General features: G+C 40.3%; 3 protein-coding genes and 1 pseudogene across 3 annotated transcripts in view; 1 reads left to right on the forward strand and 3 right to left on the reverse strand.

Moving 5' to 3' along the window:
* Nucleotides 1-4,682, reverse strand: part of LOC141430388 (dipeptidase 1-like) — a 90,656-nt gene extending 85,974 nt beyond the window's left edge. Inside the window, exon 1 of the mRNA XM_074091070.1 lies at nucleotides 4,605-4,682. The gene's annotated coding sequence lies outside the window, so the exon portion shown is untranslated. The remainder of the gene's footprint in view (nucleotides 1-4,604) is intronic.
* Nucleotides 1-25,353, forward strand: part of LOC141430428 (uncharacterized) — a 30,081-nt pseudogene that overhangs the window by 4,085 nt on the left and 643 nt on the right.
* Nucleotides 6,908-11,118, reverse strand: LOC141430379 (uncharacterized). The gene is made up of 2 exons (XM_074091055.1): nucleotides 7,275-11,118; nucleotides 6,908-7,180 (listed from the first exon to the last, which is right to left on the reverse strand). The coding sequence occupies exon 1, from the start codon at nucleotides 10,718-10,720 to the stop codon at nucleotides 7,331-7,333; it is 3,390 nt and encodes a 1,129-aa protein (XP_073947156.1). The 5' UTR covers nucleotides 10,721-11,118; the 3' UTR covers nucleotides 6,908-7,180; nucleotides 7,275-7,330.
* LOC141430229 (uncharacterized) lies at nucleotides 11,095-14,929 on the reverse strand. Its single transcript, XM_074090827.1, has 2 exons — nucleotides 12,964-14,929; nucleotides 11,095-12,874 (listed from the first exon to the last, which is right to left on the reverse strand). The coding sequence occupies exon 2, from the start codon at nucleotides 12,856-12,858 to the stop codon at nucleotides 11,095-11,097; it is 1,764 nt and encodes a 587-aa protein (XP_073946928.1). The 5' UTR covers nucleotides 12,859-12,874; nucleotides 12,964-14,929.

Here is a 25,353-nt window from a genome sequence, read left to right on the forward strand (position 1 = left end):
AATTATTAAATAGTGAATACTTACATAACGGGCAATAAATGAATTTTACAGTTTAATTAATATTTTAACATTATTTAATTTGGTTGTATGACCTAAAGTTTCCGGGTCCATTCTAAGGTTGTAAGTGAAAAAAAAAGTTTCAAAATAGCGGGAGTTTGTTTTGCTTTTTGCACGGAGTTCTTGAAAGTTGAAAGAAATAAAAGAGTTAATCACTATTTAAACGACTTTTTATCGGTGATAAGGTGTAACTTTGGTGAATTAAGTGATGCAGAAATGTTGACGCCGCCAGAAATAAAACAGGCGGCAATGGAACTGAGCAGTAATGAGGGCTATCGCGTATGAATTCGCCGCTAGAGGCGCTAGTGTAGCGTGAGGTCTCCGAAATGTCAAATCTCATAGTTTTTGATGAGCTACGGGTTTATTTATAATGAGGGCTATCGTTTTTGTCTCACTAGGTGGCGCACTGTTGCGTGAGGTTTTTAAGTAATTATGGCTTTCAAAGTCTGTTATTACTGGCGTGAAAACTAAGTTTAGATTAAAATCATATTTAATACACCTTAAAACCGTACCATAAAAATATCGAGCATGCCACAGTGTTCCATAGTCCCCGTTTTGTTCGGAAAAAAGGGAGTACAAAGGTTTCCGAAAGACAAAACCTGTCTTAAAACTCAGACATTCATTGCCCGGGAACGCATATTTGCCATAATTAATTTCAGATATTGCAAAATATTCACAAAATTATTCTAATTATAAATAAGCCCGCGTAGCTCACCCAAAAACTATGAGATTTGTCATTTCGGAGACCTCACGCTACACTAGCGCCTCTAGTGGCGACTTCATACGCGATAGCACTCATTAGAATAATTTTGTGAATATTTTGCATTACCTGAAATTAATTATGGCAATTATGCGTCACGAGGCAATGAATGTCTGTATTTTGAGACAGGCTTGTCTTTCGAGAACTTTTGTCCTCCCTTTTTTTTCAAACAAAACGGGACTGCGCAACACTGTGGTTGCTCGATATTTTTCTGGTAAGGTTTTAAGGTGTATTAAATATGATTTTAATCTAAACTTTGTGGTCACGTCCGTAATAACAGACTTTGAAAGCCACACATGAAAACCTCACGCAACAGTAGCGCCATCTAGAAAAACAAAAAACGATAGCCCTCATTTAATAATTTGCTACCTTTAATATCGAAAAATTAATTTATTTTCCGTTATGTAAGTATTCAATATTTAATAATTGTCTATGTTTGACCTCATAGAAAATAGTTATTTGTGCAACAAGAGAGCAAAGTTGTTTTTTGTTGCGAGTGTTGATTTTGAATCCCGAGTAAGCGAAGGATTCTATAATTGAATCACGAGCGTGAGCGAGTGATTCTAGGTTAGAATCCTGAGATCAGCAAGGGATTGAAATACACGAGATGCAAAAAAACTTTGGTCTCGTGTGACACATACAATTTTTCACCTCAGCAGCGAGAACATAATTTAAATGTAACATAAGAATAAAACCACATATACCTACCTGTTTACAAAACAAACACATTTTTTTAAAATAGAATCCGATTATTATCAAATATAATAATTACATTTAAAACCATAAAAAGAGTCCAGTAGCTACAATACAAATCGCATACTCATAACACTCAAACTTAACTTCTTGTACTAATGTCACACTTATTTTTTAATACTGCAAAAAGCCTCATCTCGGGGTAATTGAAAGGTTGAACAATTAAACCTTTAAATATGATTTTTATTAAGATTTCTATTACATAAACATAAATAGATTTGTTAAAAATCATTCAATTTAACAAATAATAATTATACTGTAGAGGCAGTATACGGAATTCTTTATAAAAAAAAAAACAAGAGAAGCGGCTTTCGTGCAACGAGGTTGCATACTTTATTAAAAGATCGGAAAAATTTACATTTTGGAAATATTTCGATATATTTTTAATACCAAAAATTTAATTTAAGTTTGTAATCGACAAATTTGATCCTATCTCTTGTTTTTTTCGAGTTGAAGTGAAATGACAGATCAAAGTAAAGTTCAAATATTTGGAATTCAGTGAGTAGACCCAACACTGTACTCAGTATTTAAAAAAAATAATTAAAAAGTTACTTTGTCTCACGGAGTGAGCAAAATGCGATTTTGCTCACTGATTTCTCATAGCAAAACCTGCCTGTTTGAGGTGCTGAGGTGAAAAAGTAATATATGCAACTATTCAGAGTCAGCCATTGAGACACTCATGCGTATTTATTATGATATTCGGCTTCGCCTCGTGTCATCAATGACCAATGACCAATGTCATCGCGTGGCAATGGCCCTTAGTATGTTACGTTATGATACAGTTGCATGAAATAGTGTAATCTCACCCATACTGGCACGATAAAGTGGCCCTAACTGAATCCGGTGGTCCTGCTCACGGCTCCATGAGGCCTGGTGCTGCACGGTGCTGTGCTGGCGGACTGGAGCTTGCATTAACTGTATTAACAACGGCTGTCTCGCAGGTGGTCCGAGGCAAGATGAGCTCGAAGTGCCTGTGGCACGCGTGCCGCGCGCTCTCCGCCGGACTGCTGCTGATGCTGCTGGGCGCAGCCATGGCGGTCATAGGTAAGTATCAGCTCCCAGAGGGGATACATTATATTCATATTTTCAATTCAAAAATAAGGACATATTCCGGGGACACTATTCCTGGAGCGGTACAACTTAGGAATCTTTCAAAAGCGAACCTATGTCTCTCAAAGGGTGCATGGGCATACTCGTTTTCCCCTCTTATATAATAAATCATTGTAACCTTAGGTATTTACGAGATGTTCTTATTTCTAGCCAGTACAAACATGGACCCTACAAGGGCGTAGCAACATTCATAAGTCTTTCTATATTCTAAATTTAGATAGGTATTCTAACTTTGAAAAAACCGAAGAAAAAAATAATAACACGGTGATCAAAGTTAAACCGTCTGTGGGGTTACTTTTGTACCCTATTTTTTTTAACGGCAATCGATAGTAACCCTATACAGCAGCATTTGTTCCAAAAAAAAAGAAAAAAATTGGTGAACAGGGTCAAAAGTTACAAGCACTTTTGTTGTTTTGGGGTTACTTTGATCTAGAATAAAATTTCACTTTAACGAATAATACAATACAAAGCTATACCTAAATAAACTTTTGGCCTGATAATATTCATTGTAAACGTTTCATCGCACTACCCACTTTGTTAATTTAGCAGTTATTCAAGAATTAAAAATAGTAAAAAACATTACTTATATTGAAAATACAAACTGAAATATAGATGCACAGAAAAAACAGAAAAATAAGACCATCACTGGGAATCGAACCCAGGTCCTCGGTAATCCGTACCGCGTGCTATACCGCTACACCACTGATGGTTCTGTGCATCTATATTTCAGTTTGTATTTTCAATTTCGGTTTTACGGGATGACCGTAAAAGTAAAAATTTGGAATTGAAATAAAAAATACCAAAAGATTCCAAAAAGACAATCTTAATTACTTATATTTTCACATTTGATTTGTGCCGTTGCCATTGCCAACCACACTTATTCACTGCGTCAGAGTAAATGATGAGAGTAACTATCGGAATTACCAACCAGATATTCGTGTTTAAAAGTAAAATGGAAGTTTTTATCAAAGTCACCCCGTGATTCAAAGGAACCCCAGTTTACGGTACTAAAGTTGTACCTACAGTTTTCTTCTTGAGTATACCTTTCGGAATTCAGAGACACGTAGAGACGTGAGCAACATCACACCTCCACGGGAGAGACCATTATGTTATTTAGTTAGTACGAAATAAAGTCACTTCTCGCCGTACCCTTCCAAGGTAAACATAGTGGTCAACAACCTTGAATGTATCGTTCCCAACGATAACCGGGTTTGACATGAACGTTTTGAGATGATCTAGTCTTTTCTATGTTCATTTTAAGATCCACCTTTTGGGGGAGGATACTAAAGTAATATGGTATGTATTAGAATCTTTTAAACTACGCAACGAATTTTAATGCGGTTTTCACCATCGAAAAAATATATGTACACGTATATTACTTATAGGGTTATTTTTGATTTTTGTTATCTTTTAAGGGATCCTTCAACATATCAAACGAAGTTAACTTCTCTGAGACACTAATAGTGGCCTAACCTTTACTATTTTTAAAAGACAATCAAGAATTAAGCATCGGCAGTTTAGCCACTCAAGATAATGCACCACAAATAAAAAATAAATAAAGGCAAATTAGCAATTTCTTGAGTGAAGACCGCGAATCGGCAGACGTGGCGTCGTGGGACGCCCTCAGACTAGGTCGAGCGATGATCTTCGAAAGGTGGCTAGCAAGAACTGGATAAGAGTAGCCGAGGATCGTGCTCAGTGGTGTGCAATTGGAGAGGCTTACGTCCAGCAGTGGACTAAGATAGGCCGTTGATGATGATGATAGCAAGTGATGTACCAGTTTAAAACCTACAGTAGGTACATAGGATTGCTTATAATACCTTAATGGCTTTATTTTTACTGTTATCCGAAGGAATGCGGCTGTAAAAAAATGTAACAAGCAGCTCTTTCTGTCCTGAGTTTGCATAAAAACTAAAAAGCTTACCTAATGAACGATTAAATTATTTTCACCTCTTTCACGACTGTTCCATTATGACACACACAAATCCACTTAGCAAGTACTCTGCGAGCCCATTAACGGCGACCACGCGTTTGCAAATTAGATAGACAACCGGAATTGTCGCACTTCGGCGTTCGAGGGGGACGGGTGAGGGGGACATCCGCCAGCGTTCCGGACCTGACACATCCGGCTTGCAGTTTCCGGTCTGCATGTTGATTGGGTGCACACGTACATGAGCATTTAATTACTAATGTGCTGTGTATAAGTGTAGCATTCCGATGCTGGCGACCGCGACCTGCGACCGCGACCTGCGACCACGACACGTGACTGCGACCGAATAGCGGCACCCACCGGTTGGTATGAAAAATAAGCATTAGCGGATGCAAGTGACTACGTCGCTTGACTATGTTCGTGTTCGTACTATAAGCAGTGGGTCGCGCGACCCGGTCGTGATCGCGTGTCGCAGTCGCTAACACCAGAATGATACCTTAAGCCCTGTGTTACGATATTTGCTATTTACTTATACACGACTACCTAACCTAAAGCGGCGCGCGTGAGTGAAATGTGGCTCTGTATAAATTAAATTTACACATTTTACACTTCTCATCGCAACCCACATTACGATAATTACTTTTTGCCGGTTTGTCTTCACACTTCCCTCGCGTGGAAGTAGTCGGGTAGGTATATGCTTCATATGCAACTTATTTGCGCGGAATAAACAAAAAAGCATATCAAAGAGTCTGTCTGAAAACGCCAATCTATAATATAAAAATGAACCGACAAAACGGAAAAAAAAAACGAGACAGATCAGGATGGCGCTCTATAAGTTCTACAACACAATTTTGACATGTTTCTACCAAACAACGCATTATTTCTCTGGAATTTTAAAGAAAAACGATTATTTGACTTTGGGAATCGCGAAAAACTTGAGAAAATATGATAATTGGGTGTGTACATTTTGTATATTAAGCAAAATAAAATCACAAGCTCAGATTAAATAAAAAAGTAAAGATGGAGAGCGGTAAACAGCCAAGTGAGGCCTGTTTTATAAACATGTGTTCGTAGGCCAGTGTTGCCATAATAGAATTACCAAGTACCCCGCAACTACAAAAATATCGTTATCGTTGTCGTTAATAATGTTTTTATTTATTGCTTTAAATTCATAAACCAGCCTAAAACAACTATATTAAAATACGTTAGTAAACGTTTACAGGAAACAAATAACTACGTTGCGTGTCACGTTAATACCGTTACTACAATAAAAAACGTTGATGAACTTTTACAAGAACCAAATAACTTTACGTTACGTGTCACGTTCTCAAGTTTTAAGCCATAGAAAGAATAGAATTTAAAAATAAAAAATAAAAGATTGTATTACCTAGGCGACTTTTACCCAATAATAGGGTAACTAGAATTATTATAATGGCAACACTGGTATTGACGTTTTGTGTTCAAAGCAAAATTCAAACAAAATTATTTTGACTTTTAATGAAAATATTGGTTGTCGAGTTTACTAGCGTGTGAAAAGTGATTCCATCCTGCTTTTTATTTTTGGATGGATAGTTTTTATATCCTTTCACGACACAATTTGGCATTATTAGTTATATTTGTCGAAGTTTAAGATACGTCCTGCTCCACGGGAATGCGTTGCTAAGTGATAAGGTTTTGGTGTAGTTTGGTTGCAAGTGTGTGCGTGCCACTGTGTAAGCACACGGATTGGTGTAGTTTGTGTCGTCCCTCCTGTACTGACTGCTGGGTTCATATCAATATGAGGACGACATGAGGGTATACGAAATACACATTTATCATGGCAGTGGAAAGATGAGTCGTCCAAAGTTATTCCATTCTTATCGCAATTATGTGTATACTATAAACATGAGGTCTTGCCTCTCGCCTGTGGCTATGCCACTTACTTATCTGCTTCGGTTTTACCTGGTGCCTTTCCATCTCTAATAATTCTGCATGGTTACCACCTTATGTACACTGTAGAAGCAACTCATGATTGACATTTGGTTGCGGTATACCGCCTTCCAATGGCTATGCACATCAATTACCTAGTTGGGCATCGGTCGACTTGCTCCGGTCTAGACAGGGTGTGAGTATGACCCTGGTGACTCTATCATATTGTATTCATTCGTCACTTAGCCGGACGAGGGGGCTTTGCCCCCCCGGAGGCCTCCACCATCCCCTAATAGCCTCGCCACGGTTGCTCCAACTACAGTCGACCGTGCCTGTGTGTTTCCGGACCACACTTCGAATATATGGGAGCTCCAGGCTTCCCAGTCCAATGTCCTTGACTACCAAATGTGCCGTGCACTGCAAGATTGGACTACACGTATCAGAAAGATCATTACCACACTTTACTGGTTTCCTCATCTTTCCACGTACCATGCACATATAGGTCGACATAGATATGCGATAGCAAAGTTAACACTCACCCGGGGTGTTCCAATGGGGTACAGGCCTCCTAGAAGCTCGTAGCTCCTCACTTATTCTTAACAGCTATCCTTCTTTACTGCCTCGCTGTCAATACTTGCCTCGCTATTTTTCCCGCCATCTCTCTATCATAGTACCAACATACATAAGTTAGTCAAAGACTAGGGTGGTATTACCACACTACAAATATAGATTGACAGTACTGATGTTGATACATACCGGTTGTTACATGGCGAATCGCGCTCAGCGCGACACTCCCGAAGGCAGAAAGAGTTTCAGTGCAGTAGTGTGAGCAGGTGACGCGTCCACTCCAGGATTTTCTCTCTGGCTCGAATAGCGGCGTCTCTCCTGGCCCTGGTCCCTGACAGCACATTGTCAGGGTCGGTAGCGTCTTCTGAATTTGAAGTCTCGGTATTCCCTGTACATTCTTGGCTTGGCATTACTTCATTTGGGGTTTCTACCTCATGGCCATGTCTTTCTGGTACTGGATCATTTGGTGGGAGCGGTGGCAACCCTTCCACTCGATTTTGGGCAATATCCAGATCCAAGTACTCTACCGGTGCATCCATAGGTGGAGCAGCCCGTCCTTCCTCTGTTGGTCCTGATTGTGAGGAGTTATCAGTTTCAGTCTCTAACGGATAGAGATGACCTACAGACCGAGTCAATATAGAGTCTCCCACATTTACCTTAGCAACTCTTTGTTTATTATCCGCACTAGTTGTCAGTTCTTCTATCTTCCCGACCTTCCATAACTCACGGTTTTTTATATCTGATTTAATTTGTACGATATCTCCTACTTTTGGTTCACAATTAGAAACAACTCTTGGCTGTTTTGGTGAGTGTCGATATCTCTCTCTCAAACTTGTCAGATATTGGGCCTTAAATATCTTCTTAAATTCCTCAAGAATTATCAAGCCCTTTTTCCAGCTCTCAATCAAATTGACTTGAAGTTTGGAACCATCTACCGTACAAACATTATCAGTTGCTGGGGTCAAGGTTAGACATTTTCCGAGACTAAGAAAATCAGATGGCCTCAAAATGTGAATAACTTCAGTTCCAACTTTTGTAAGTGGTCTCGAGTTTACAACAGCTTCTACTTCCTTCATCACAGTTAATAGTTTGCTGTCTCCGAGAAGGTGTTTTTCTAGAGTGCGTTTTAGTGAATGTTTTACTACGCCTACGAGCCGCTCATAATATCCGCCATGCCAAGGAGCGAGTTGGCAAATAAATCTCCATTCAATGCCCTTTGAAATGCAGAAGGGTTTCTTCACTACTTCAGATGTTAATTTGAAATAAGAAGCATTATCTGTATACAGTCGTTTCGGTGTATTTCTAGTGGCAGCGAATCTTCTGAGCGCTAGAAGGCATTCTTCAGCTGTTAAATCGTTTACAATTTCCAAATGTATAGCTCGCACTGCCAGACAGGTGAACAAAGCAACCCATCTCTTTTGTTTTCCATTTGGAGTGCTCACATACAGTGGTCCAAAATAATCCAATCCACAATATGTAAATGGTGCGCTATAGCTCACTCTCTCATTTGGTAGATCTGGTGCACTTGGTAAACGATAAGGACCACCTCCGTGTCTGACACACCGCTGGCATCTTGAGATGACTCGTTCTACTTGACGCTTGCCTTGTGGTATCCAGTACTTCTCTCTAATAAGGCTAAGAGTATGTGTGGCACCGATATGGTAATTAGCTTCATGAATGTCCTTGATAATTTTGTTAGTAAATTCACACTCTCTAGGCAACAATATAGGGTGTTTCATGTCGTAATCCCATGTGGTATTGGCCATCCGTCCTTGGCATCTCAGTATTCCATCGACATCAAGAAACAGACCGAGATTTCTCGACAGGTGTGTCTTTTTACCTGCAATCTCATCCGCGAAATGGTGCTTCTGCAGTTTCAAAATCTCTGCTATAGTATTATTTGCTGAACTTGATGGAGTCAGAGATTCCTGTATTGCGTCCAGTTCCGTTATTTCGTCATTTACTGTCTTGTCATTTGGTTCATCAATTTCCATTTCCTGATCGTCATTTTGTTCAACGGTTATCAGCTGATTACCTGGGCCATGATCAATATTTGGAATGTAGCTTTGATCACCTTGGTCCAGGCCCTCCCCAACAGAAAGGACTGAGATATGTTTCAGGTAGTACCTATCTGCCGGCCACTTCGATTCATCTTCTCTTAGGAATGTGGGACCGTTGAACCAAAGTTCCTTTGACTGATTCCATCTGTCAGGCCTCGTTGCAACATCAGCTGGATTCATCTTCGTGTTAATATAATGTAACTCCGCTTGCATCTGGTTTTTTCTAATTTCCTCTACTCTGTTGGATACAAACGGTGGTAGTAGTTTGTTTGAACGCATCCATCCATGCACGACCAAACTGTCTGTCCACAAGATTTCTTGGCTTATTGGTAGAGACAGGTTCTCCCTTATATATTTTAGAAGTCTACTAGCTATGAGTAAACCCATGAGTTCTAACTTCGGGATGTGAAGTTCTTTCGAGTCTTCATTTTTCGCTATACGTGACTTTCCCATTAAAAAATGAACTGATGTTCCTTGTTCATTCCTTGATGTCAGATATATGACAGCTGCATATGCTGTTTTTGAAGCATCAGAAAAACAATTTAGCTGGTATGTAGTTTTAGACTCAGGAACATCATTCGTTACACATCTGGGTAGTTCCAAGTGTACAGCCGTCCTTATTGTTTCCAATATTTCTTGCATGGACTGTATCACATCTTCTGGTAAGATTGTGTCCCATTTATGTTTCTGTTCACAGATGTTCCTGAACAAGGTCTTCAATGGTAGGGTTAGTGGACAAATGAAGCCACATGGGTCATATATCCGGGCTAAGGTACGAAGGACCTTCCTCTTCGTGTTTGCAGGTGCATCCTTGTCAAAGTGATGATTAGTTATTTTCAATTTTAATGAATCTCTCTCCACATTCCACGATAAGCCGAGAATTTTCACTGTATCTTCCCGTTTTGCTTGGTGCTCTGTGGGTACAAGATTAAGAAATTCTTTACTATTTGAGTTCCAATCTCTTATATTCATGGATATTTGTTCAAAGGTCTCCCGTGTCTTCTTATATACCTCTTGTGCTTCTTGGACAGAGTTCGCTCCGGTTACTAAATTATCTACATAGCAATTATTGGCTATGTCCTTTAGTAGATCTACATTTGTCTGTGACATATGGTATCTAATGGTCGCCGTCAATAGGAATGGACTAGATATTATTCCAAACGGGACACGGCAAAATCGGAGATAAAGTAAATTTTCTTTTGTCAGGTCCTTTGTTGTGTCTCTCACCCACAGGAATCTGGTCACATCACGGTCCTTCTCTTGAAGTCCGATCTGCAGGAACGCCTTTTCCACATCTGCCACTATTGCCACCCTTTTCGTTCTGAACTTCAGGAGAAGAGCCGTGAGATCCTCTAGCATCGAGGGTCCACTGTACAGGCATTCATTTAGGCTTTTCTTTCCTGATCCTCTTATCGATGCGTCATACACAATCCTTCCTCGCTTCCCTTCACCCTTTACTATATGATGGGCAAGATAGTGAACGGGATGTAAAATATCACTGTTGTGTGGTTCGACTATTTCAATTACATTCCCATCGAGTTGTTCCTTTAGAATGTCGTCATATTCCTGTAGCATTGCCGGATCCAATCTGTTGATTAAACTTTTCAGTCTTCCTAATGCCACGCCGAAATTGACTGGGAGCTGAGGTGGGTATTCAATCCATGGCCATGTTACTTCATACCGTCCATTAATATACTGTAGGGTGTCATTAAAATGTTTCACTGCTTCGTCTTGTCTAGTGGCTTTGGGAGAGTCGTTTATGCCAATACACTCAAGAGACCATAGAAATTTGATGTCAATGTTTCTAAGAGGTAAGTCCGGTTCGGTAAAGTAAGGGCAGCTTGAATTATGACAGTGGCAGTAAGTGTTCACAGTTAATATGTTCTCTTGCCTTGTAGTATGTTCAAGATTTTCTACATTTCCTGATAGCAGCCAACCAAAGTCAGAATCTACAAGGTATAATTCATCCTGAATTTTTTCTTTCCTTGACGCATGAAGCCCGCATAGTAGTCGTTCCCTATTAAAATGTCTACATTCTCACCAGTAGAATCATCATCAGCCACCAAATCAACCACTGAAGTATCAAATTCAGCTACTGGTAACCTTTCTGTAATATGTGGAACAATATTGACTCTTACTTGTTTCTTGATATCACGTTTGGTTTCTAATAAAATGTCTACAGATGGGCTTGACATTTCCTTCGGATTAGTTGCTCCAAATGTGTATACCAAGAGCCGGTCTTCATTGTCAGGCGTTAGTTGTAGTTTAGAAGCTATCTTCGCACTGATGTAACTTCTTTGGGAGCCACTGTCTAATACAAGCCTGCACTTAAGCTTGTTTCTTTTGTTGTTGGGGTTGGTGACCTGTGCCACGGCTGTCTGCAAAAAGGTAAAGCTATTTGTAATATAACACTTGACCGTTATAGGTTCACTGTCTATAAAATCTTCATTACCCTTTGGCTTCGGACACAGTAGCTGGAGGTGTCCTTCACCACATCGGAAGCATGTTATCTTTCTGTGGCACTGGTCTGTTTTGTGGTTCCTTCTTAGACACTTATGGCACCTGTCCGTTAACTGTTTTTTCCTGGACTCCACATCACTATATCTCTTGCAGTCCATGCTGTTATGGTTACCAAGTTTACAGAAGATACAAGGCAATCTGTTTCTTTTTCTGGCTATGTTATTATTGACCTGACTGTCCATTTTCCGTTTCAGGCTTCTCTTCGGCTTGTAGTTGGCGTTGGTACCACTCCGTATTGGATATTCAGCCTTTGTTTGGAGTACTTCAGTAGTAATGACCTCTTGTTTCGTGTCTAAACCTGTCCGTGTTAGAGCTGGAGCGGTTTGAGCCTTTTCCATAGCCACCACAATATCCACTAAAATCCGTCTTACTGTAGATGTTGAGTTATCTTTAATATTAGACTGTTGGGGCATGAGGTGATACTGATGTAAAACCTGTTCAGGAAACTTGGAAAGTATAGTAGCCCGTAGGTGGTTTCCAGTAGTGTTTTCTCCTAATTTTTCTAGCACCCTCAAATGCCGCTCTATTTCATCAATTGTGCGCCTACAGCTGGACGCCGTATATTCTGCTCGTTCAAGGTTTGTTAACGCAGTATAGTGTGCATCTATGAGTGTGTCATCAGAGCCATACCTTGATTTCAGCGCTTCAACAGCTATGGTGTAGTTGTAGTTAGTTATACTAATGCCTGCTACTGCTTCCAAGGCCCTACCTTCGAGACTACTAATTAGGTACGTCAGCTTGTCTGCCTCTGCTAAGGGCTGGCTATCAATGTTGGAGGCAAACCTGTCCCAGAACTCCAACCATCTAAGTGGTTGCCCATCAAATTTAGGCAATTCCAACTTGGGCAATTTCACACCAAGATGACGAGTCGATGTGCTGCAGTGTTCTCTGGTTTGGACCGACGAAGCAGCCGCGGTCGCCATAGATGATTCGATGGTTGTAACGAAATCTTCAGCTTGTATTTGAATCTCCATCGCATTTGTGACTATTGCCATTTGAGGACTTGGAGAGGTAGATGTGTAATGCCGTATTTCATCTTGTAATTTATTTATCATCCCTTTCAATTGCGCTACGATATTAGACGCGGTGTCAAGCACCATCTCGCCCGACTCGTAATTTTGTTTTGCAACTTCGAAACATTCCTTTAGCTTGTTTTGCCGCATATGAACTACTCCAGTAAGAATTTCTTCCATTTTTATTGCTCGTATACTGAAATACGCGAAAACAATTGACTATAGTCGATGTTCGAAATTCAAAAAAAAACTAAACACTATGTTTACAAACTGTGAGCAACTCACCACGATGTTTCTCTATTTCTCCTCTCAAAGAACAGCACCGATCGCTGGGGTTCGTGAATAGTTAGTTCGTTGTAAACTGAAATTTAGAAACAAGAAGTATTACTACCCTTTACTATCAGTAAATCAAACATATCACGACCCGCCGGTTCATACAAGAAGTGCAAATTTACCTCTATTTGTTGACTCCGTATATTATTTAGGCTGATCTTCACTGCCACAACAAAAATAAACACACTACAACACTTACTTTTCACTGTAATAAAGTTATTTCTAATTATTTTTCTCAAACTTTATAGCTTCAAACTGTAACAAGCAAGCAGAGAAAAAAACCAACGACAATAGAACTGACAGACCAAATGGCGGCAAACCTAGAAAAAAAATCAACGCAATCCAATGCTACTTATTGCAGCCCGTATTAATACAACGATTATTTATTATTTCTGTAAAAGGTATAATAAATTAATACAAGCAAATATGCTAACACTTGTACAGAAAATGTTTATTCAATACAATAGTTTAATGAAAGTGTGTCAATTCCTTATCATTAATCGATTAATACCGATTCGTGCCGCACTAAACCATAGACAAAAAAGTTTCACAGTGTGGCAAGCTTAAAAAATTGTATCTACAATTTCGATCGGACATTAATAATTTACTTACGCCCGTTCCATACAACATGAATAGGGCTGTATCACATAATATGTTTTGTGGCTGTATGCCTTTCAGTTCTTTTCTTTTTGAAAGACTGACAATCACTCAGCATAATTAAAACACCTTACGCAACATCATACCTTAGACAATTTTATTGGATTAAATAATTCACATGATATCACTCCAAAAATCTCTTTATTGCCATACACCAAATATTTTTTGAAATTAGTAGGTACATTAACAAAACGTTCCGCGCTCACTTTATTTGTTCAGAGACTGAACTATGTACTTGAAATCTTTTACTAAATAAGTCATACTTATCTGACTCATTCGACAATATCCCAGCACTCCTCCACCAAAATGTCGTCCCTCCTGTACTGACTGCTGGGTTCATATCAATATGAGGACGACATGAGGGTATACGAAATACACATTTATCATGGCAGTGGAAAGATGAGTCGACCAAAGTTATTCCACTCTTATCGCAATTATGTGTATACTATAAACATGAGGTCTTGCCTCTCGCCTGTGGCTATGCCACTTACTTATCTGCTTCGGTTTTACCTGGTGCCTTTCCATCTCTAATAATTCTGCATGGTTACCACCTTATGTACACTGTAGAGGCAACTCATGATTGACATTTGGTTGCGGTATACCGCCTTCCAATGGCTATGCACATCAATTACCTAGTTGGGCATCGGTCGACTTGCTCCGGTCTAGACAGGGTGTGAGTATGACCCTGGTGACTCTATCATATTGTATTCATTCGTCACTTAGCCGGACGAGGGGGCTTTGCCCCCCCGGAGGCCTCCACCATCCCCTAATAGCCTCGCCACGGTTGCTCCAACTACAGTCGACCGTGCCTGTGTGTTTCCGGACCACACTTCGAATATATGGGAGCTCCAGGCTTCCCTGTCCAATGTCCTTGACTACCAAATGTGCCGTGCACTGCAAGATTGGACTACACGTATCAGAAAGATCATTACCACACTTTACTGGTTTCCTCATCTTTCCACGTACCATGCACATATAGGTCGACATAGATATGCGATAGCAAAGTTAACACTCACCCGGGGTGTTCCAATGGGGTACAGGCCTCCTAGAAGCTCGTAGCTCCTCACTTATTCTTAACAGCTATCCTTCTTTACTGCCTCGCTGTCAATACTTGCCTCGCTATTTTTCCCGCCATCTCTATATCATAGTACCAACATACATAAGTTAGTCAAAGACTAGGGTGGTATTACCACACTACAAATATAGATTGACAGTACTGATGTTGATACATACCGGTTGTTACATGGCGAATCGCGCTCAGCGCGACAGTTTGATCGGCCTCACTCGGCTGTTCACCCCTCTCCATCTTTACTTTTTTATTTAATCTGAGATCACAAGTTCGAATTTCGAGCCAAAAACGAGCGATTGGAAGTACTATACAGACATCTGGAATAACACATAGGCTACTTTTTATCCCGATATTCGCACGGGATAGGGATAAAATCTGGAAATAACAACCGCTGGGCTTAAGAGTCAAGAAATTTGGTATGTAGATAGCTGGATGTCTGAAATAACACATAGGCTACTTTTATTCCAATATTCCCACGGTTAGTTGTTCTTAATCTTAACACCACGATACAGATTTGGGGATTTCCCACGGGAATTTTGTATAATCCCGGAATTTGAATTGTAACTACCAGATCGAATAGTTTACGCGTGTGAAGCCGCGGGTAAACTCTAGTATACAATATAACTAAGGATTTTGAAAAAATCAGCTACTCTTTCCTCAAAGGCTTTTTCTCCTCTGTTCAAAGTCAAAGTCAAAGTTAACTGACGGTTAAATTCAAATTCAAATTCAAAAATTTATTTCGGACCTTATAAATCCATAGTGTTAGTTTACAAGTACTTAAGTATAGGGTTAGTAACATACAACACATAAAATCCATCAGGGGCGAGTCCCAGCGCTGCGCCAGCACGCTCAGGGTGCTGTTTGAGCTGTGGCGAAGCCGATTGGTTAAAGATGTAACTCTTTTCCTCATGATTGTCAGAAAGCAATCTGTTTGCGCTTCTGCAAACATTGCCGAAGCGCTGCAGTATCGCCGCAGCCCGAGCAACCTCCTGAACGCATCGTTATATTGGACACGCAGCACCCCACATATACTCGCCGCGTGAAGTTAGCTCACAGACCGCACGTGTAGAAGGTCTGACAGTAAGCTTTAAGCAATGTGATCTTAACTTCATTACTACAACGTGCGAATCTACGGGCCAACACATTACAACGCACACACAGAGCGCGGCGCTCCCTCTTAATGTCCTGGACATCCGACATACTCTCCGTGACCCAGTGACCCAGGTATTTGAACTTGTCTACTCTTTTAAATGGACCTGGTCTGAAAATAAAATAATAATAATAATAATAATTATTATTATTATTAAAGGAGTACCGCAAAGCGTAACTGGGTGCATTGTGTAACTCTTGTTACCCGCTTTAAATTGCAAGAGCTCCCCAGCGCGCCCCAGCGCTGGTCTCTTTTTCTGGTTTTTCTGTGCATCCATGTTTCAGTTTGTATTTTCGATATGGTTTCACGGGATACCCGTAAAAGTAACAAATTTGGAGTTGAAATAAAAAATACAAAAAGACTCCAAAAAACCAATCATAATTTGATTGCTTAGTAGCGACATCTCTTGTCTGGGTGAGCGGTTGGTTCCGAAAGAGTGTGACGTCTCTCGATGAGAGCGGAACATAGATGTCGCTAGTGCTGCTGCATAAGTAGCGTAGTAGAAATAAGCAACCTGAAATATGTATGCATAGGAAAAATTCGTGGCTAGATTCCTGTCCAGCGGTGGTGTAGGGGTTATAGCACGCAGCACGGATTGCTGAGGACCTGGGTTCGATTCCCAGCGCTGGTCTCTTTTTCTGGTTTTTCTGTGCATCCATGTCTCAGTTTGTATTTTCGATATGCAAAGCTCACTTTTCGACGCGTTATACTTAAGTCCATGGATCACAGAATACGTCTCACAAATGTTCAACAGTAATTCTAATGCGCTGACTGAGGGGCTGAGCAGCACCATGTCGTCAACAATGCGATGCCGTCTCTATTTGTTTTGTTCGAAAACGTTTCCGAGAGAATACCATTGTATATTCATGAACTGGTGTTGTGTTCCAGGGTACTACGCAGACACGCTGTCGGTGGACGAGGAGGTGCGCGGCAACGCAACTGTGTCGGTGAAGGACGAGGCCCGCGGGTTCCACCTCAACAACCTGTCCTACGCCGGCCCCATCGTCATGGGATTCGGAGGTTACCAGCACTAAAAATACATAAAAGAAAACCGGTCAAGTGCGAATCTAAAGTTTACTATGTCTAAAGGGCCTCCGCTAACTCACAACACAAGGGTGCACGGCTTGGTGCCCGCGCAGCGTGCTTGTTTCGTGCCATCTAATAGAGTAGAGCAGCGTTGCGTGAGGCGGGGCTCTGCTCTATTATCTATATCTGTGATTGAAAATAGCACGCCGTGTGGCGGTGTGGTGCCCGCGCTGTGCAGCCGCGCGAGTTAGCGAAGGTTATTTTCGCGTACGGTTCCATACAAATTTATAAGCAATAAAAGATAATAATATGTTTGTTTCATAGAATTTGATTTTTTTATATCATCATCCCAGCCTATATATGTCCCACTGCTGGGCACAAGTCCTCCTCTCACAATGAGAGGGCTTGGGCCGTAGTTCCTACGCGGGCCCAGTGCGGATTAGGAACTTCACACACACCATTGAAGTGCTTCGCCGATGTGTGCAAGTTTCCTCACGATGTTGTCCTGCACAGTAAAACACACACACCATATTAATTTTTTATTTTTTATGAAGTTTTCTCAGTTTCCACACAACTAGTTACACATACCACACAAAATATTAATATAGAAAAACCGGCCAAGAGCGTGTCGGACACGCCCAAAATAGGGTTCCATAGCCATTACGAAAAAATTATGTAATATTTTTTGAGGATTTCGTATTTTATACGGAATCTTCCAAGTTTAGGTATATTTTATACCTTAGGCTGCTATTTAAGAGTCAAACTACTGATAATTCTCAAGCAAACTTAGCCGTTATAGTTTTCCTTGAAAGTTTGATATACTTCCTACCATCCTGAATTTTTTTAAAAATTTCCACCCACCGGTTTAGATTTTAGAGGGGGGGGAGACGCTCGATTTTAATGAAAATTTGCACTTTAAAGTTGAATATTTCGCAAAAAAATCAATGAATCGAAAAATCGTCTAAGCAAAACCCCTAATGGTTTTAAAAAACCTATCCAACAATAGCCCACACTATTTTATAAAATATACCTAAACTTCGAAGATTCCGTATAAAAAACGAAATCCTTAGAAAAATACTTAATTTTTTCGTATTGGCTACGGAACCCTATTTTGGGCGTGTCCGACACTCTCTTGGCCGGTTTTATTCCAGAAAATTGCGTAATTCCCACCGGATTCGGACTCTTTCACCGAGGGTTCCGTATAAATTTTGTATATGTTTTGCAGGTGGTAGGACCTTGTGCAAGGTCCGCCCGGATTGCTACCACCATCTTGCTCGCTAATCCTTCCGTGAAGCAGCAGTGCTTGCATTGTTGTGTTTCGGCGTGGAGAGTAAGACAGCCGGTGAAATTACTGGCACGTGAGGTATCCCATCTTAGGCCTCTAGGTTGGCAGCGCGTCTGCAATACCCCTGGTGTTGCAGATGTTTATGGGCGGTGGTGATCTCTTACCATCAGGAGACCACTTGCTCGTTTGCCTTCCAGTCGTATAAGAATATATTATATATATATATATATTTTTATTATATGATGTAACTAAAAATTTACGGTTTTCGCAATTTTTCTTTGTCTGTTCTATAAGACGTTGCTTATTACCAAATTTCAAGATTCTGAGTTCATGGGAAGTACCCTATAGATTTTGTTTCCCTTGCGAGTTTCGAAAATTTGCGGAAATTTGCGGCATAAACAGGTGTTTCTTTTGATTGCGTTGGCTTAAAGTTTGATTTTTTCTCAGCTTTAAGAGACAGTAGACCTGAGTATTTGACATTTTCAGCTTGATACCTCCACGCGCTCCTTAAAAAGGGTCTTGACAGACGGACAGACGGACGGACAACAAAGTGCTCCTATAAGGATTCCGTTTTTTCTTTTCGAGGTACGGAACCCTAAAAAGGAAAAATCTAGACTGAATTATTTTAAAAGTCGTTTAACTAATGTTGTTTAGTTTGAAAAGTAATCGTGTTAATAATTTGCTCCTGTTAAAGGGCCTTTCCGGTATAAACTTCACTTCTGGTTTATTCGTTACAGGTTTCATAGTGGTTGCAGCGTGCGTAATGACGTTTGAAGCTCGCGACAGTGCCGCGAAGGTACTGCCCTTGGTACTTACCAATTACCTACTAAAACTAGATAAGTAATGTTATGCGTAAGTAAATAGATATAGGTATAGGTAGAGCTAGTGAACAATAACCAAAACTTGTTATAAGTACTTACGTGATTTGATTAATATATGTCAGCGTCGGCACTAGCCTTTGATTAAAGTAGAGCGAGATAGTCTACACCACTTCCGCGCCTGTCAAAGGCGCCATATTATTATTTTTGCACCGGCAACAGGAAAGTGGCGTCCTTTGCCATTTGGCGCCTAGAGCGATCGCTGCTCTTGATCTACCCGAGAAGGGCTACTAAGAAACTCGAAACTCGAAGTTCGTATCGTACCGTCCCTCTCGCTCTCGTATTAAATAGTATAAGTGTCAGAGGGACCGCACGACACGAACTTCGAGTTTCGAGTTTCGTAGTAGCCCTGCAGGGCCGGCGCTGTAGATCAGGGTTTCACAAAGTGGGGTACGCGAACCCCTAGGGGTTCGCTATTCGACGGTAGGGGGTTCGCGACAAGGTTTACGTGATGGTGGCTGCAAGACTGGCAAGATGATTAAGATTGGTTTTTGGAGTCTTTTTGTATTTTTTATTTCAACTCCAAATTTGTTACTTATTTGTTGTTGTTTGTTTCAGTTTGTATTTTCGTTGGCAAGATGATTCTTACCTATATTTGTTACCTTTTATTGAAATAAATAATATACATTATATTATAATGATGATTGAAATAAAAATAAACTTAGTTTCTCCAACAGCCAATTTTATTACTATCTTTGGGGGGGGGAGGGGTAGGGGTTCACTGTCGTCTAGAAACTTTAACAGGGGTACGTGGAGCCATAAGTTTGAGAAACCCTGCTGTAGATGATTGACATGTAGTTTTTTAATTGGTAATAAGATGAATGAGAGAGAAAGGAGTGGCATTAAAAGCTTCAACCATAGGTATTGGTGTTACAATGTGCATTTATTTATTTTATTTGTATGAGACGCACCTTATCGAGGCACTCTGCACTCAATAAAGGGAAATTATTTTGTCTATTCCAATAGGCAGTTCGAGAATTAAAATGCAGTGTTTTATATTGGAATTGTTTTGGAATTTTCGATGAATGGTGACAATTACCCTATGAGATGAGCTTTCTTATTTACTAATGTTAGAACAGCACGATCCAAACGGAGTATGGCGATATTTTTGACAAATTCGTTATTTCCTAGTAGTAAAATTTCCATTCTCTCTTTTTCCCAATATGTTTCTTTACTAAAGCTTATTTTCATAGTAGCGTTTTTTACAAATCAGTGTCGACCGCGGAGCTCCTAGTTCTGTGTAGTTTTGGCCCTTCGGGCCAATGGAAACTTAACGTAACCTAAACCCAACCTACGTTTCTGTGTCGACTCTGATTGGGAAAAAACGCTACTGTGAAAATAAGCTTCAGTAAAAAAGCATATTGGGAAAAAAAGCATTTGGGAAAAAACGCGAATGAAAATTTTACTACTAGGAAATAACGATTTTGGGAAATGATAGCCCTCCCCTCCCAACGGACACACACGGATATATGCAGTGAAACAGGTCGTTCGATAACGGAAAACGGATCAATTTGAATGCCAGGTGACGCCAGCGCGGCCGCAGGCGCTGCCGCGGCCGGTGCCGCGCCGCGGCCCTGCGCGCCCGCCCGGCTTGACCAGCTCGGCGTCTACAGACTACCGCATGTCCTGCCGCTGCCGCACTCACTTCCGCTCGCGCCGGTCTTCCGACACCGCCCTCCGCATTCCACTAAGTACGTCTGTAGTTTGAGCGGCGGGTATTTCGATTTACCATTAGTTAAAAGGCTGTGGATGAACTACGTGGGATCATGTAATTTTTGTAAATTAGATTCCGTAATATTAGCAAGCGAGAATTGAGAATTGCGTTTTTTTTTTAGAAGATGGCGTTGTAACTGGTTCTTATCCAGTAGTTGCGTCAATCTTTAATTTTCATTCAAAATCATTCAATGTTTAACAACCTACCGATAACGGCTCTTTGTCAAAAGAATAATTTAAAACAGTCTGTGAAAAATAATTTTGAGCTTCATGCGTATATTTGCCGTGGGCTGTACCTAAATACCTAAATCAATCCGCTTAGCAATGAAATCCATACTTCTACGAAATAACCAAGAATGACAAAGAATAGCCACGTAATTTATAAACAGCCAAGTAAAGCTAACAGCCCCTCATGATGCCCACTGCCCCAGTTCTGTTGCTTCCCAGTCCGCGTCGTCCCGTCCTAGAGCATTAAAGCCCATCATAGTAGGGTAGTGTGTGTGGCAGAGGCGGCTCGCGGTCGCGCGCGCGGTTCGGCTCGGCGCCCGACCTGCGCGGCGGCGGCGCGCGCGCCGTGCCCGTGACCGCGCTGCGCCGCCCGCTGCGCCGCTACGCACTCTCCGTGGACGAGCCCCCGCATTCTGCCGTCAGGTACTAATTCAGGCAACATAGTTTGAGCCCTTTGACACCTTTCTGCCCCTATTTAATAAAAGTTTAAATAATTGTTAAGTTTCTCATACAAAAAAGTGACAATTATGTAGAATTGTAGTAGCACTTATAAGTTTTATTAAATAGGGGGAAGAAAAACTGCGAAATTATATGGGGGGATTCACTTCAAGTCAGATTTGGGAAAAGGTGGCCCCATCAGCTTTTTGATGATTCTGCCAATGTCGAGGTAATGCTGCAAGTTTTAGGTGAGATAACAACCACCATCTGCAACAAAAATACAAAAGATTTCAACACATTACATAATAACAACTATTGTGGTAGCATATGATATATATGAGGGATTGAAAATGTACCTTATCATTGTGCACTAACATCGATCATCACCTATTAATTATATTTTCTGGGGTTTTTAGCGAGCAACCGCCGAGTCATTTATTCGACATTGTCAAAATTGTCTCCCAATGCATAGAGCCACATTTTTTTTTAAACTTACCTATACCTAGGGACTATAGCCGTGTAACTGTCCCAGAGCTCAAGCTATATAGCGTCTGAATTATAACACGGGAAAGCTTGAACGTTTACACCGATGATGCAGTATACACAAACAGAACCAGCATCAAAGCCTCTTTTAAATCTTTAGAAAAACGTCCGCCGCGGATTGCTCATCGGAGCCCTCACTGTAGCGTAACTTCAAAGCGTGATCGATGAACGTTAACGATGCCTTGAACTAAAATGCGCTCAAGTAAATTAATTTGTATATGTTGTGGACCAAGTGATAAAACTGACATTTTTAGGTTCCGTTGTATTCGCCATGTCTGTCCGTCTGTCTGTCTGTCTGTCCCCGCTAAGCTCAGAGACCGTTTGAAAGCTGTAATTTCGCATGAATATACAATATCAGTCACGTCGACAGTAGCAAAATTTTTTTGCGTACCTCCCAAAGATGTGAAGTGGGGGTGTTTTTTTTCTCTAGTACTTAACCCTTTAGTATGGGATATCATTGGATAGGTCTTTTAATTAATTTAACCATTGGGGGTTGCTAAGACGATTTTTCTATTCAGTGATCTGTTTGCGAATATTCAACTTTAAAACGCAAATTTTCATTAAAATCGAGCGTCCCCCCCTCTGAAATCTAAACTGTTGGGTGGAAAAATTTGAAAATATGGAGAATGGTAGTACATATCAAATTTACAAGGAAAACTATAGCGGCTAAGATTGCTTGAGAATTATTAATAGTTCAAGAGTAAATAGCAGCCTAAGGTATAAACATACCTAAACTTGGAAGATTCCGTACACAATACGAAATCCTTAGAAAAATATTACTTGATTTTTTTTTAATTGCTACGGAACCCTGTTCTGGGCGTGTCCGACACGCTCTAGGCCGATTTTTTCATAATTCCGGGCATTATGTATGAATAATGACCAAGATGAAATGGCAATTTGTTAATAACTATTGAAATCATTAAATTGCCCGGGCATTATACATAATAATTTATTGAATCAGGCGTTACTTTGCGGAGGTCCATATCAATGAACTAAAAGAATTTCCTTGCTCACCCACGACCTTACGATATAGCTATCGTAAAAATCAAGGTAGTTAGGTAGTTTTGAAGGACGGTTAAAAAATGTATTAATAATTTGTGGGTAGTTTTGTTTTGTTTCATAAAACATATGTTGGTACTTGGGGAGTTACAGTGACAAATTAAAACGGTGGTTGTGGTTCGTTACAAGTTCGTTAGTCTAACAACTGATAGCATGGTGTACGGTTGTGTCACTCTGAAGATGAGCTCTGGTTGAGTTCGAAACGCGTCAGTGTAGAGTGGTGGTGGTGATAGATGGGTTTGTGTGATTTGTGTTTATTCTTACAGTGTGGAGGTGGAGGAACTGCATGAACACGCATATTTTGCATAATATCGTAAGGTCGCGGGTGAGCAAGGAAATTCTTTTAGTTCATTATACATAATGTCTATCACCTATTGGGCAGAGTAATAAAAATATGTGCTTCATTACTATTATTTCTAATTTCGACATAAAAATTTTCGTTTTATAGATGCATTTACCTATATAATTAAATATCTAGCAAAATCTGTAAAGTACGTATGTATGTATGTCAACTCTCTTTATTGCACTTAAATAAAAATACTAAAAAGGAGTCTCTTCCAGCTAACCTAGTAAGTTATCTATAATGGTTGAATTCAATTCCTGTCGCAGTTGTTGACCGCAGTTGATTGAATCAGACTTAGTTGGCCAAAAATCAGTTGTAATCAAATTGCCCAACGATCATGTAGAATATGAAAATGATAAATAATGAAGTTAAGATAATAATTATCACTGCCCGGTGTAGCTTGTTATTATTTATAATGCCCTTATTAATCACTAGGTCCATAACATACAAAACGAAGTAGAGTAAATCAAACAATGTATGTAGAACTCAAAAACATAAGAAGTAAAACCTAGCACCGTTAGAGATATTTTTAAAGTAAATTTAAATTTGTGTTTGGAAAAGTGCTTCATCGGTGGTAAACGGTACGTTGCAATGCACTATCTTCCATGTGTCCTGTTGCTATAGCTTTCACTTAGAAGCCTATTATAAAATAACTTTAATGCTTATTTGCTTATAGTTTATAGCATGGTGTGATCCAAAATAAATGTAGCAATTTCATCGGTAAGTACCCCTAACAGAATCTTAGATGTTATGGTTATGTATGACGGTAGCATGATGATAATAAATTCGATAATTTAAAGTTATTACAAATATGAAGTTTCAGATGCATGCCAAATGTTTCTAATTAGCACTTGAGAGACCCTTGCCTACGGGTTATTTACATGAATTTGTTGAAAGAGAAAGGAGAGGCGATTGCCCAAGAATAGTACGCCAGGTAGTAAGAGATATGCCTTTGGTTTCACGAGTTTTAGTTTAGGAGTTACAAGACTTTTTAGAGTAAATAAATGAGGTAATAAAATAGAACCTATCATATCCTGCTTAAATTATTGAGAAATTTTTGTGAGAATACGAGTATTCAAATATTCGAAATTTGTTATTCAATCATGTTGTTATGATTGATCGACAGATTTGGATGAAAGTTGGCAAACAGATAGTTTATAACCTGGATTAACACATAGGATACTTTTTATCCCGAAAAATTGCATAGTTCGCGTGGGATAGCGGTAATCGGATTTTTCAAATCGAAGTTGCGGACAACAACTAGTAATAATATTTATTTTTGTAAAAGGTTTAAAAACATGATAAGTAAGTAGTGCGTATTTTCGGATACGTACTTTTTGGTAGGGTCAAAGTAATACATGCCCCTTATTAACTTAGATAATTAAAGACCCTATTAAGTATTACTAAAATTCATGAATTTTATGAAAACCACCATCCATCACCCATCCATCCCATCTTCCACCATCTTGCTCGCTAATACTGCCGTGAAGCACAAGCACTGCTTCGGCGTGGAGAGTAAGACAGCCGGTGAAATTACTGGCACTTGAGGTATCCCTATCCCATCTCAGGCCTCTAGGTTGGCAACGCATCTGCAATACCTCTGGTGTTGCAGATGTTTATGGGCGGTGGTGATCTATTACCATCAGGAGACCCACTTGCTCGTTTGCCACACAGCCGAGTAAAAGAAAAAAAAAACTTAAAACTCGTGAGCGCAAAAGTAGCGCACGAAGGAAACGAAAAGAAATACATAGGTACCTAGGTATGTTAACATTTCCATTTTTTAAATACGTATTGTTTGTGTGAAACCCTTTCGTGTTAACGATAATTAGTATCACAGCGCGAGCGCAGCGGAGTCGGAGTGCGGTCGCAGTCGTCGCTGGCGCTGGACCTGCACGCGAGCGGCGCGTGCGGGGCGTGACGCTGCGCGTGCGCGACAACACGCGCGCCGCCCGC

This window comes from Choristoneura fumiferana, chromosome 8 (assembly GCF_025370935.1).
Source record: "Choristoneura fumiferana chromosome 8, NRCan_CFum_1, whole genome shotgun sequence".
Classification (NCBI taxonomy): domain Eukaryota; kingdom Metazoa; phylum Arthropoda; class Insecta; order Lepidoptera; family Tortricidae; genus Choristoneura; species Choristoneura fumiferana.